Source organism: Coregonus lavaretus (assembly GCF_964263955.1).
Source record: "Coregonus lavaretus genome assembly, chromosome: 22".
In the NCBI taxonomy this organism is placed as follows: domain Eukaryota; kingdom Metazoa; phylum Chordata; class Actinopteri; order Salmoniformes; family Salmonidae; genus Coregonus; species Coregonus lavaretus.
Genome location: NC_140009.1, coordinates 45,753,141 through 45,767,120, shown reverse-complemented (window position 1 = coordinate 45,767,120; position 13,980 = coordinate 45,753,141). Strand labels below are relative to the sequence as shown.

At 43.8% G+C, this 13,980-nt stretch overlaps 1 protein-coding gene across 1 annotated transcript in view; it reads left to right on the top strand.

Moving 5' to 3' along the window:
- LOC311149370 (uncharacterized protein) overlaps window positions 1-13,286 on the top strand; it is a 40,716-nt gene extending 27,430 nt beyond the window's left edge. The window contains exons 4-5 of the mRNA XM_084186538.1: window positions 10,987-11,309; window positions 11,397-13,286. Of these exons, the coding sequence (XP_084042664.1) occupies window positions 11,178-11,309; window positions 11,397-11,684 (420 nt within the window). The 5' untranslated portion in view covers window positions 10,987-11,177 and the 3' untranslated portion in view covers window positions 11,685-13,286. The remainder of the gene's footprint in view (window positions 1-10,986; window positions 11,310-11,396) is intronic.
- The last annotated feature ends 694 nt before the right edge of the window (window positions 13,287-13,980 follow it).

Sequence of the window (13,980 nt, the reverse complement as noted above, 5' to 3'; positions counted from 1 at the left end):
ACACTGCATCAAATTGGTCTGCATGGCTGTCGTCCCAGAAGGAAGCCTCTTCTAAAGATGATGCACAAGAAAGCCCGCAAACCGTTTGCTGAAGACAAGCAGACTAAGGACATGGATTACTGGAACCATGTCCTGTGGTCTGATGAGACCAATATAAACTTATTTGGTTCAGATGGTGTCAAGCGTGTGTGGCGGCAACCAGGTGAGGAGAACAAAGACAAGTGTTTCTGGCCTACAGTCAAACATGGTGGTGGGAGTGTCATGGTCTGGGGCTGCATGAGTGCTGCCGCACTGGGGAGCTACAGTTCATTGAGGGAACCATGAATGCCAACATGTACTGTGACATACTGAAGCAGAGCATGATCCCCTCCCTTTGGAGACTGGGCCACAGGGCAGTATTCCAACATGATAACGACCCCAATAACACCCCCAAGACAACCACTGCCTTGCTAAAGAAGCTGAGGGTAAAGGTGATGGACTGGCCAAGCATGTCTCCAGACCTAAACCATATTGAGCATCTGTGGGGCATCCTCAAACGGAAGGTGGAGGAGTGCAAGGTCTAACATCCACCAGCTCCGTCATGTCGTCATGGCGGAGTCGAAGAGGACTCCAGTGGCAACCTGTGAAGCTCTGGTGAACTCCATGCCCAATAGGGTTAAGGTAGTGTTGGAAAATGATGATGGCCACACAAAATATTGACACTTTGGACCCAATTTGGACATTTTCACTTAGGGGTGTACTCACTTTTGTTGCCAGCGATTTAGACATTAATGGCTGTGTGTTGTTATTTTCAGGGGGCAGCAAATTTACACTGTTATACAAGCTGTACACTCACTACTTTACATTGTAGCCAAGTGTCATTTCTTCAGTGTTGTCACATGAAAAGATATACTCATATTTACAAAAATGTGAGGGGTGTACTCACTTTTGTGAGATACTGTGTGTGTGTGTGTATGTATATATATATATATATATACGGTGAGGTGAAAAAAGTATTTGATCCCCTGCTTATTTTGTATATTTGCCCACTGACAAAGACATGATCAGTCTATAATTTTAATGGTAGGTTCATTTGAACAGTGAAATGCAGTAGGCAAAGTCACACGCAGGACACAGAGCTACTGGAAACCTTACTTTAATGAAAGTAGCCAGTGAAAAGAAACTGTCTCCAACATCGGAGAAAACAAACAACCCGCACACTGCCGATGACGCAAACAATAACACACAACACACAATGCACGACAGAGGGTTAAATAGGGAATACAATACAACATAATGGGGAACAGGTGTACACAATCAGGACACAACAAGTCAAACACCGAAACAGAGATCGGTGGCAGCAAGTACTCCGGGGACGACGAACGCCGAAGCCTGCCCGAGCAGGGAGGAGGAGCAGCCTCGGCTGATTCCGTGACACAGTGAGAGACAGAATAACAACAACAACAAATACAGAAAAACGCATGTCAAAAATGTTATGAAATGATTTGCTTTTTAATGAGGGAAAGAAGTATTTGACCAAGCTGCAAAACATGACTTAGTACTTGGTTGCAAAACCCTTGTTGGCAATCACAGAGGTCAGACGTTTCTTGTAGTTGGCCACCAGGTTTGCACACATCTCAGGAGGGATTTTATCCCACTCCTATTTGCAGATCTTCTCCAAGTCATTAAGGTTTTGAGCCTGACATTTGGCAACTCAAACCTTCAGCTCCCTCCACAGATTTTCTATGGGATTAAGGTCTGGAGACTGGCTAGGCCACTCCAGGACCTTAATGTGCTTCTTCCATGACCCATTTTCAATGCCCTGGCTGAAGGAAGGAGGTTCTCACCCAAGATTTGACGGTACATGGCCCGTCCATCGTCCCTGTGATGCGGTGAAGTTGTCCTGTCCCCTTAGCAGAAAAACACCCCTAAAGCATAATGTTTCCACCTCCATGTTTGACAGAGGGGATGGTGTTCTTGGGGTCATAGGCAGCATTCCTCCTTCTCCAAACACGGCGAGTTGAGTTGATGCAAAAGAGCTCGATGTTGATCTCATCTGACCACAACACTTTCAACCAGTTCTCCTCTGAATCATTCAGATGTTCATTGGCAAACTTCAGACGGGCCTGTATATGTGCTTTCTTGAGCAGGGGGACCTTGCGGGCGCTGCAGGATTTCATTCCTTCACGGCGTAGTGTGTTACCAATTGTTTTCTTGGTGACTATGGTCCCAGCTTCCTTGAGATCATTGACAAGATCCTCCCGTGTAGTTATGGGCTGATTCCTCTACGTTCTCATGATCATTGCAACTCCACGAGGCGAGATCTTGCATGGAGCCCCATGCAGAGGGAGATTGACAGTTCTTTTGTGTTTCTTCCATTTGCGAATAATCGCACCAACTGTTGTCACCTTCTCACCAAACTGCTTGGCGATGGTCTTGTAGCCCATTCCAGCCTTGTGTAGGTCTACAATCTTGTCCCTGACATCCTTGGAGAGCTCTTTGGCCTTGGCCATCGTGGAGAGTTTGGAATCTGATTGATTGATTGCTTCTGTGGACAGGTGTCTTTTATACAGGTAACAAGCTGAGATTATGAGCACTCCCTTTAAGAGTGTGCTCTTAATCTCAGCTCGTTACCTGTATAAAAGAAACCTGGGGGCCAGAAATCTTTCTGATAGCGAGGGGGTCAAATACTTATTTCCCTCATTAAAATGCATATACATTTATAACATTTTTGACATGCGTTTTTCTTGATTTCTTTGTTTTTATTCTATCTCTCACTTTTCAAATAAACCTACCATTAAAATTATTGACTGATCATTTCTTTGTCAGTGGGCAAACATACAAAATCAGCAGGGGATCAAATACTTTTTTCCCTCACTGTATATTCACCATTGATATAGATAGCTTATACACCAATATCAACACAGTAGTAGGGATAGAAGCAGTTAGAACACTTTTCAATAGGTTTCCAGATAGGGATAGACCGGACAACGACATATTACAACTATTAGAGATCAGCCTGACGAGCAATGACTTCATGTTTAATGGTAGGCACTACTTACAGGTGGAGGGAACAGCTATGGTTAAGAAATTTGCACCTGCATATGCGAACATTTACATGGCTGAATGGGAGAGCGAGGTACTGGCAAAGTGCCCGTTCTAACCTACCTTCTATTTTAGACGACATCATAGGAGCTTGGCCCCATGACATCACACTTTTCACAGATTTCATTAATATTCTCAATAATCACCACGCATCAATTCAAGTTAAATACACAATAGATCCAATGGAAGTACATTTCTTGGATACAACAGCCTTCTTCAACCAAAACAATGCAACACAGAAAACATTACTCACCAAAGTATACTTTAAACCTACAGATACACATGCTCTACTCAATAAACTCAGCTACCATCCAAAACACACTTTCAAAGGTATAGCAAAATCACAATTAATTTGCTTCAATAGAATCTTCTCCCGTCAACAGGACTTGGACCATGCCATCTCAACCTTATTTCATGTCCTTAGAGGGCGAAGTTACTCCAAGAGGTTTTTAAGAACAATCAAGAACAGCACGTAGGCGGCTCTCCCTCCCATTCAGCCAACACAAGCATACAACACAAACCTATCCAATTCTCTGTTTGAACCCAACCCTACCCAACCCTGGCTTATCACCTTACCCAACCCTGTCCCATACCCCAACCAAGGTTCGCATTCCGCTCGCAACCCCAATCCTAACCTTAAACCTTACCCTATCCAGGGTTCGCATCCCTCTCCCACTACCCAATCCTAACCTTAACTGTTACCCTATCCAGGGTTCGCATCCCTCTGTGATGTACCATGACGGGTATGTTAATATTGTTAGAGGACTTGGGAGGTATGGGTTCAATATTGCTGACATCCATCTGTAATTGCAGAGGAGTAGTGGGATTGTGCGGGGTTGTGGTAAGGTTCTCTTTTATTGTTGTATGAGAACCCGGTTGTGTCTGGGGAAGGGTGTGAGAGGGGGGATATTTTTCTATGCAGTCCTTTGCTATTGAAGACCGAATGGGTACTGAAGTTGGGGCAGTGGGTAGAGGGGTCGGTTGTGCTCTTTCATTAATAGTGTCAGTGGTGTCAGTGGTGTCAAATGCTCTTGGGCGTGGTCCAAGTGAAAGTGAGCATTTGTATGGCATCTCCCATTTGGGTCGAGGGGGGGGCTTGGGTAGGGGAGGGTACTTGGTAGGTTGGGGGCTGGGGCGGTAGCCGGGTTAGCAATTACCATTCTGGTTGTTGGTATTTTCAAAGGGGCTGCGGGAAATGGCAAGTGGGGTTCTGTACTGTGGTGAGAAGGGGTGTTCCTAGGAGCTTGACTATTGCTTGTGGCTGGGGAGGGTTTGAGAGTTGCCTCTACTTTAGTGATGGTGGTCAATGTGAGTTTATGTGCGTATCGTTTCTCTGCCCAGCCCACAGCTATATTAAGTGCCAGAGAGTTGAACGCGTTTTGTGGTTGTGTGAGTGATTGGATGATGATGTTGTAGTGTATTTGTAATATCTGCATGTTGTTGTTCATCCATTGGTTAGTGTTTGCTGCTACCAGGACTGTGGTGTGATCTGTATGTGAGGAGGGTTTGATGAAGGCGGTGAAATGTTTCACCTCTCTTCATTCAAACAGGGAACATTTGGGTTGAGATTATTGCTCTGTGGTGTATTGCTTGAATTACCTTAAAGTACACCTTGGCCATCTGTCTGGTCGCATCATCAGGAGGTTGGTTGAGTTGGGGCTGTCAGTGGATAGGCCATGGTGGGATTGTGTTGGTACGGGGTTGTTGGACTCTATAGGGTAAGCGTTGTGTTGTTCCATGGGGGAAGGGCTGTGGTGTTCTGTTTGTGTGTGAACGTGTCACTATGTTCATCAGGGGCTACATGATGAATTATACAGGGTGTGGTCCTAAAACTATAGCAAAAGGTGTTATCAATAGGCAAAATGACAAGACAGTTTGTCCCCCCCACATTGGTATAAATTATATTTAAAAACAGGATGTGAATTTTCCCAACAGCACAAGGCATGTGCTGTCAGGAATGGGTTCTTAATGCCTTGATATTTGTAGGCTGGTTGCTCCTAGGGTTGGAATGGTGTTGCCTGGTGGATGAAGTCCAGATAAAACAGATTCTTCTGACAGTTAAAATGTCATTGACGTTAGATCACCAAACCCCTGAACCCTTCACCTCCTGTTGTTAAAACGTAACTTTTAATAAATTATTTAAAATCAAGTTCAATAAAGAAAACCAAAACCAAGGTGAGGCTCACTGTGTCATCCCGTTTTAAAATCCTCCTGACGTTTTGCAGTGATAGTGCTTCTTCAGAGGAAATTTTACCTATTGAGTACACCCTAGTGCTTTTAAAAGAGAGTAGTTGGGACAGGGGAGGAGAAACTCTCCAATTGCTCTTATATTGGGGGAGGGCCTAGCTTTTTCCCTTGCTGTTGATTGGCTGGCCGTGTTATACCTTAGCCTATCGACCTTCTAGTATATCAGCCTATCCAAACTATTGGCTCATTTGAATTTTTATGTAAAGGTTTATGTAAATGTTCTAATTTCTTGTCCTAAGAGTGTATCTTTAAGGTCTAGGTCTTTCCCAATTTGGCCCTAACTGTCCCTACCTCCCCCTATTTTCTGTTCTATGTTGCCCTTTACTATCCCTGCTCTCACCCTCTCCTGTCCCTATCCTATATAAATGTTAATGTAATATGTTTTCTGTGTTGTGTAGTTCATTTCTCTGTCCCTCTGTTCATTTTATTGCTTGGATGTTGTATATGGTTCTGGGTGAAGTGGGTTCCCTGTGGCACAATGAGACAAATAAAATAATAGAAAGAAATGAAGGGGGTAGACAGACAGAAAGGAAGGGTTATCCCTGTTTTTCAGCCCTATCCCTGTTTTTCATTTAAACCCTCTGGTGTAATGGTTTTTAAAACTCTTATCCAAATGTGTTCTGCTGCCCCTCGCTGTCTCCCGGTCCACCCAGGACCCGCCTGCAGTCCCGATACACTGAGATTGGTGATGGGGTGATCTTGAAAGTGATTAACCAGTACTGTCTGTAATTGTGCTCATTTGATGTTGTACAGATGTTGTTTCAACCGGGTTTCTATTGTAGGTTTGTTTGACCGATTTATAATGTTTATTGCATAGTGTACAGGTGATAATATAGATAACATTGGAGGTGCTGAGGGAAAGGTTGTCTGTGATCTGGGCAGAGGTGTTGCTGTGGGGATTGGAAATTAATTTTCTCTGTCTGTAGTGGGGGTTGTGGTGGTATGTTACTGAACTTTGCCTGGGTGAGTAAATCTTTGAGATTTTTGTTATTCCTGAATGCTGAAATTATTCTGTAAGGTTGAAGGGGTGGGTAAACCTGTTGTGCCTATAAATTGTGTTTTATTGCTTGATGTAAGGGTCTGACTCTATGTGAAAATGTTGATACCAAGGGGATGAGTATTTTGTACTGATGTGATGATGAGGAGAAAGATGAAGGGGATAGGGGCCGGCTGTTGTTTAGAAGGGTGTCAGTGTCCCCATCTGTGGGAGGGTTGGGGTTAGGGTCGGGGGTGGGAGCAGGATACCATCCCTGGTTGGGGTAAGGGTTAGCGTTAGGAGCAGGATACAAGTGTGGTTAGGGTTGGGGGTGGGAGTGGGAGCGGGATGCGAACCCTGGTTAGGGTAAGGGTTAAGGTTAGGATTGAGGGTGGGAGAGGGATGTGAACCCTGGTTAGGGTAAGATTTAATGTTATGATTGGGGTTGGGAGCGTGAGTGGGATGCGAACCGTGGTTGGGGTATGGGACAGGGTTGGGTAAGGTGATAAGCCAGGGTTGGGTAGGGTTGGGTTCAGACAGAGAATTGGATAAGTTTGTGTTGTATGCTTGTGTTGGCTGAATGGGAGGGAGAGCCGTCAACGTGCTGTTCTTGACTGTTCTTAAAAACCTCTTGGAGTAACCTCGCCCTGTAAGGACATGAAATAAGGTTGAGATGGCATGATCCAAGTCCTGTTGACGGGAGGAGATTCTATTGAAGCGAATTAATTCTGATTTCGCTATACCTTTGAAAGTGTGTTTTGGATGGTAGCTGTGTTTATGGAGTACTTTGGTGAGTAATGTTTTCTGTGTTGAATTGTTTTGGTTGAAGAAGGCTGTTGTATCTGTTAAGTTGCGTCAATTCAAATCTGGTATAGGAACAAATAGAGGTCAATACACGTCTTCTAAAATAGACTAGTATTTTAATTAATGCAAGCACTTGAATGGTAAATATGATGTTCGTATATACGGGCCCACTGAAAAACCACGCAGGGCAGTCAGAGAACTGAGCTTTTGTTATAAGTTCTTCTTTAAATACTCTGACAGAGATAGTTCCCGCTCCCGGCTGGGCCTGTCAGGATAGAGGCTGGGCGTGGTTTAAACTTACCCAGCCTATCGCTGGCACACAGGCTGGTCCCAGCCCCAGGCATTAGTTGTTATCTTCACAACTTGTCTCGAGTCAGCAACCCCAGACACAGTTTTCTTTTTCATGTTGCAGTACTTTGTCCTTGAGCGGTTTAACAAAGAGGCAGTGTTTGTGTGAGTGAGTCACAAGTCTGTCTCAGCCTACCCCCTAACGGTTCCTCACATTAATCACAGCTTGTTATGTTAAACAATCTATATCAGTACAGCACAAACCTATTATGTTTAATCATTCATGTATTCTTTCTAAGCTAGGCATCACATCTAGTTGTAAGAAAATAGATCCACACATATCCAATAAATGTACTTCCATTGGATCTATTGTGTATTTAACTTGAATTGATGCGTGGTGATTATTGAGAATATTAATGAAAAATGTGAAAAGTGTAATGTCATGGGGCCAAGCTCCTAGGATGTCGTTTAAAATAGAAGGTGGGTTGAAACAGGCACTTTGCCAGTACCTCGCTCTCCCATTCATCCATGTAAATGTTTGCATATGCAGGTGCAAATTTCTTACCCATAGCTGTTCCCTCCACCTGTAAGTAGTGCCTACCATGAAACATGAAGTCATTGCTCATCAGGCTGATCTCTAATAGTTCTAATATGTCGTTGTCCGGTTTATCCCTATCTGGAAACCTATTGAAAAGTGTTCTAACTGCCTCTATCCCTACTACTGTGTTGATATTGGTGTATAAGCTATCTATATCAATGGTGAATATATATACAGTGGGGAGAACAAGTATTTGATACACTGCCGATTTTGCAGGTTTTCCTACTTACAAAGCATGTAGAGGTCTGTAATTTTTATCATAGGTACACTTCAACTGTGAGAGACGGAATCTCATAGTTGGAGTGTACCTATGATACAAATTACAGACCACTACATGCTTTGTAAGTAGGAAAACCTGCAAAATCGGCAGTGTATCAAATACTTGTTCTCCTCACTGTATATATATATACAGTGCTATGAAAATGTATTTGCCCACTTACTAACTTTCTCTACTTTTGCATATTTGTGATACTGAATGTTATCAGATCTTCAACCAAAACCTAATATTAGATAAAGGGAACATAAGTGAACAAATAATACAACAATTACATATTTATTTCATTTATTCCCCTGTGTGAAAAAGTAATTGCCCCCTTGCACTCAATAACTGGTTGAGCCACTTCTAGCTGCAATGCCTCCAACCAAATGCTTCCTGTATTTGTTGATCAGTCTCTCACATTGCTGTGGAGGAATTTTGGCACACTCTTCCATGCAGAACTGCTTTAACTCAGTGACGTGTGGGTTTTCAAGCATTAACTGCTCGTTTCAAGTCCTGCCACAACCTCTCAATTGGGATTAGGTCTGGACTTTGACTAGGCCATTCCAAAACGTCCAATTTGTTGCTTTTTAGCAATTTTCATGTAGACTTGATTGTGTGTTTTGGATCATTGTCTTGCTGCATGACCCAGCTGTGCTTCAGCTTCAGCTCACAGACGGATGGTCTGACATTCTCCTGTAGAATTCTTTGATACAGAGCAGAATTCATGGTTCCTTCTATTAAGGCAAGTCGTCCAGGTCCTGAGGCAGCAAAGTATCCCCAAACCATCACACCACCACCACCATGCTTGACCTTTGGTATGATGTTCTTACTGTGGAATGTAGTGTTTGGTTGACCCCCCACCCATTCAACCGCTGCAGCAATGCTGGCAGCACTCATACGTCTATTTCCCAAAGACAACCTCAGGATATGATGCTGAGCACTCAACTTCTCTGGTCGACCATTGCGAGGCCTGTTCTGAGTGGAACCTGTCCTGTTAAACCGCTGTATGGTCTTGGCCACCGTGCTGCAGCTCAGTTTCAGGCTCTTGTTAATCTTCTTATAGCCCAGGCCATCTTTATGTAAAGCAACAATTCTTTTTTTCAGATCCTCCGAGAGTTCTTTGCCATGAGGTGCCATATTGAACTTCCAGTGACCAGTATGAGGGAGTGTGAGAGCGATGACACCAAATTTAACACATCTGCTCCCCATTCACACCTGAGACCTTGTAACACTAACGAGTCACATGACACCAGGGAGGGAAAATGGCTAATTGGGCCCAATTTGGACATTTTCACTTTCCAACAGGAAAGTGTGATTATTGTCAGGAAATATAGACTGTGGAGCATGTGTTGCTACAGTGTGGGCAGTATCAGAGGGAAAAAGAGAGCATGAGATGTTATATGAGGGAGAAGGGGATACAGGAAATTAGTTTAAAGAGTATATTGAGCAGAACGTCATTAGGTATAGTCTCAAATATTTTATATTTTTTAAGAGAAACTGGGTTGGCAGGTAGGATTTAGTTTCTCCCTGTCTCTGGCCCACATTCCAGTACGGTAGGTGGCGTTAATGCACCATAACGTTGGATGCCAACCGCCGATAAACCCCACTAAAGAACAAGGGATTTTTGAAATCGTTGAAAAACAAACAAAACTTACTCGGTGTGGCGGAGGTTCTGCACGGCCGTGCTGTGAATGGGTCAGAGATGGTAGGAGATAGTGATGGAGAGGAAAGTGAAGCAAGTATGGAACAAATAAAGGAGGGAGTAAGAAAGTGAAAAAGAAAGCGTGAGAGAAAGGGAGTAGGGGTATGAAGGGGAGCGAGGTGAGCAACCTAGCTTCCAACGCTAGTGGATGTTCAGAGGTAGAAAGAGGTAGGGACACGACACGAGAGGAACATGGAGGTGAGGAGGATTATAAAGTGACTATGAAGGGAGGAAGGGGGAGTTGGGGCAATGAGTCCGATAAGGTTGACGGCTGTGATAAAATAATAATATAATATGCCATTTAGCAGACGCTTTTATCCAAAGCGACTTACAGTCACGCGTGCATAATACTTTTTTTTTGTGTATGGGTGGTCCCGGGGATCGAACCCACTACCTTGGCGTTACAAGCACCGTGCTCTACCAGCTGAGCTACAGAGGACCACAAAAGAGTCGATTGGTGAAGTTGTTAATGCTAAAGTGTTAAGACATGGGAGATTGTTGGTGTGCTGTAAGGACATGGCGCAGAGGGAAAGCACTATCGTAGTGAAGCAAATAGGGAAGTGTAAGGTGGAGTCGAGCAGCTGGACTGATCAAGCAGTGGAGTAAAGGGCTGATAACAGGAGTGAATGTTAGCACTAAAGAGGTAAGGGAACATTTGAGAGGAGGCGTTCTAGTGAATGTACACAGATTGCAAGCAACAAGGGGTGGAGATAGGGTAGATAGCGCGTCTATTCTGTTACATTTTAAGGACCTGGCACTGACAAATAAGGTAACAATAGGATATATGAGTTATTATGTGAGGGCTTATGTACCGAAGCCTTTAAGATGTTTGGGCATGTGGCAACAGTCTTTAAAGAGAAAAAGAGGTGTGCCAGGTGTGGAGGAGAGCATGAGTATGGAAAGTATGGAGATGGTGTACAACCAAAGTGCAAGGTAAGTGTTGAAATGCAGATTTTTATTTTTACTGCTGTAGTACAGTTGAGTACACTAAATGTCCCTCGTCCCTTTCTCACTGCCCTTCTCTCCAGGCGTTCCTGTGACCTGGCAGTTATGGGAATGCTGAGGGAGTGTGCTTTGGGGAACAGCGCAACTCATCTATACAACAAGCTGTGAGGGCCACAGCGAAGCCTGGAATCGCCGATCCATACAGTACCTCGGCGAGAGCGAGCACTTCCTGGCCTTGGGCACCATCCGGCCAGAGTTCCCACCACTACCAGAAATGCCGGTGGTGCCCTCACCCGTCTGGCTGCTGACAGCGTACAGCATGGATGTGCTGTCGCTGCTTGACGAGGTGAAGGCCAGGGTCACCTCTGTCTTCGGGTCCATCTTAAAGATGGACTTCACGAAGAAGGTAACACTTTTGTCACACCGTATTGAAAGTTTACCCACATTTCATCCCTCCGCATCCCACTGATGCTCACTCTCTCTCTCTTTTCAGGTGACCAAGAAGCTCGCCGGTTACGCTTCGGACACGGCTGCCTGGGCCACAAACGTGGGGAATGAACACAGGCAGGTCCTCAACTGTGTCCTCACTGCTGGTGAGGGCGAGGGCCTTATGAAGCGGTACCAACTAAGGACATGGATTACTGGAACCATGTCCTTTGGTCTGATGAGACCAAGATACTTATTTGGCTCAGATGGTGTCAAGCGTGTGTGGCGGCAACCAGGTGAGGAGTACAAAGACAAGTGTGTCTTGCCTACAGCGTGTGTGGCGGCAACCAGGTGAGGAGTACAAAGACAAGTGTGTCTTGCCTACAAACCCTATTGAGCATCTGTGGGGCATCCTCAAACGGAAGGTGGAGGAGTGCAAGGTCTCTAACATCCACCAGCTCCGTGATGGAGGAGTGGAGGAGTGGAAGAGGACTCCAGTGGCAACCTGTGAAGCTCTGGTGAACTCCATGCCCAAAAGGGTTAAGGCAGTGTTGGAAAATGATGGTGGCCACACAAAATATTGACACTTTGGGCCCAATTTGGACATTTTCACTTAGGGGTGTACTCACTTTTGTTGCCAGCGGTTTAGACATTAATGGCTGTGTGTTGAGTGATTTTGAGGGGACAGCAAATTTACACTGTTATACAAGCTGTACATTCACTATTCTACATTGTAGCAAAGTGTTATTTCTTCAGTGTTGTCACATGAAAAGATATACTCAAATATTTACAAAAATGTGAGGAGTGTACTCACATTTGTGAGATACTGTATATATGTGTATATGTTTGGGAGGGAACAGCTATGTGTTTGATCTTTTCTAAGAAGTGATATGTGTCCCTAAAATAATTGGGGTGCTTAGTGGAGAGGGGGTTGATATATTAGAGATGTTGTAGGACTCACTGTTGCAGTCATAAACATTTTCTCTTCCGGGGGGGAACCTCAACGGGAACTATCCAGGTGTCTGGTTCTTTGTGTATACACCCACTCAATTGGTTGGCTCTTAAAATAGCCTTTGGGGGTTGAGTAGTCAAGTTGAAGCCGCAGTAGCGAATTTACTTGGCTTTGACGGCCTTCTCTGTCTTCTTGGGGAGTAGAACCACCCGGATGTTGGGTCCTCGTCGTTACGGAAGGCCAGCTGCAGGTGACAGGGGATGATGTGAGTCTTCTTGTTTGCACAGGCAGTGTCTCCGGCCAACTCCAGGATCTCAGCAGTCAGGTATTCAAGCACGGCGGCCAGGTAGACTGGTGCGACAGCGCCCACACGCTCAGCGTAGTTGCCTTTGCGCATCAGCCTGTTCACTACATTCTGATTTTAAAAAATAAGGGCATCTTGTAATACAGCTTGATTTAAATGTTCATGTAATATTTGTTCCCAACATTGAAAGAATGTCTGTGTTTGTGTGTTTTTTTTTTTTTTATAGGAAGATGAAGGGTGTAATGTCCTGCAGGACCTAGCACAACATCTACGGAAAATCGTTGTGTACTAACCTGGGATATTTATGTTAAGGATTATGTTCACCAATAAATGTCAGTATTGACTCAATATGGGGTTTACTTTCCACTATCACTAGCCTTTTAATTTTTGACGTATAACCGTGCATGAGAAAGCCACAGATAGCATAATGTATTTCAGCAGATTTCGTGCGTTTCTGTGTGGAAAGAGAAACATTTATGTGTTACTTAATTTGTGCGAGAAGACACAAATTTAACCAGTAGGCTACACACAACAACCATAAACGGATAGTCTATTTTTCTTCATTATGGCTAATTAAACGTTATGAATATACAGAAATGTTGTCTTTATTTAATAATGTTTCAAACATTGTAGTTGTATGCCTATGTACTGTTTTAGATTTTCTGAACATAATTTGTGAGAAAATACACACATTTGCAAGTGATTTAACTCGTGGGAAAAATTGTTTTATTCATGTCAATGCTGTTTTCTATGCTTGATTTCGATTAATACTTTGGGATACTGGTGCACATTTAGTCAGCAAGGCACTTTTTTCTTGTAGGCAACAGTACACCATTTTTTTCATGATGCATTTCATATTTCATAGAGCCTAAATTAAACAATTTTCTTCATAATATATTTAATACATGTTAGAGGTTAATGTAAGATAATGAAATATGTCGGCTTTCAATTATGGCACCTCCAAGGCCTTTCTATTGTGGTTATGTCAATCATATTATATACTTAGGCTATTGTAACGCGTTCAACCAGTTAGCAAGTCAGAAATGTCCTTTTCCTAGTACCGACTTGAATGCTGTATTATACCAGCTTCACATTCTCGTGGAAAATGGGAAGTTGTAACTCCGACATGATTGTGTTGAAGTGCTTTTGAAGTCGGAACAATTCTTAAACCAATAAGATTGGCAACAACATGTTCACTATTTCCCACTTGTAATTCCTACTTGGAGGGTCATTCAAGTGAAACTTCCCAGTCGGAACTAGGTATTTCCGATAAGTCTGATAGCACCTGAACGCGACATTAGTATGTGTGATCGACAACAGTAGGGTCTGGGTCGCGGCGTGTCCAGTCCCCATACCCATTCCATACGAGTGAGTGTCAGTAGTCTACTATATGTC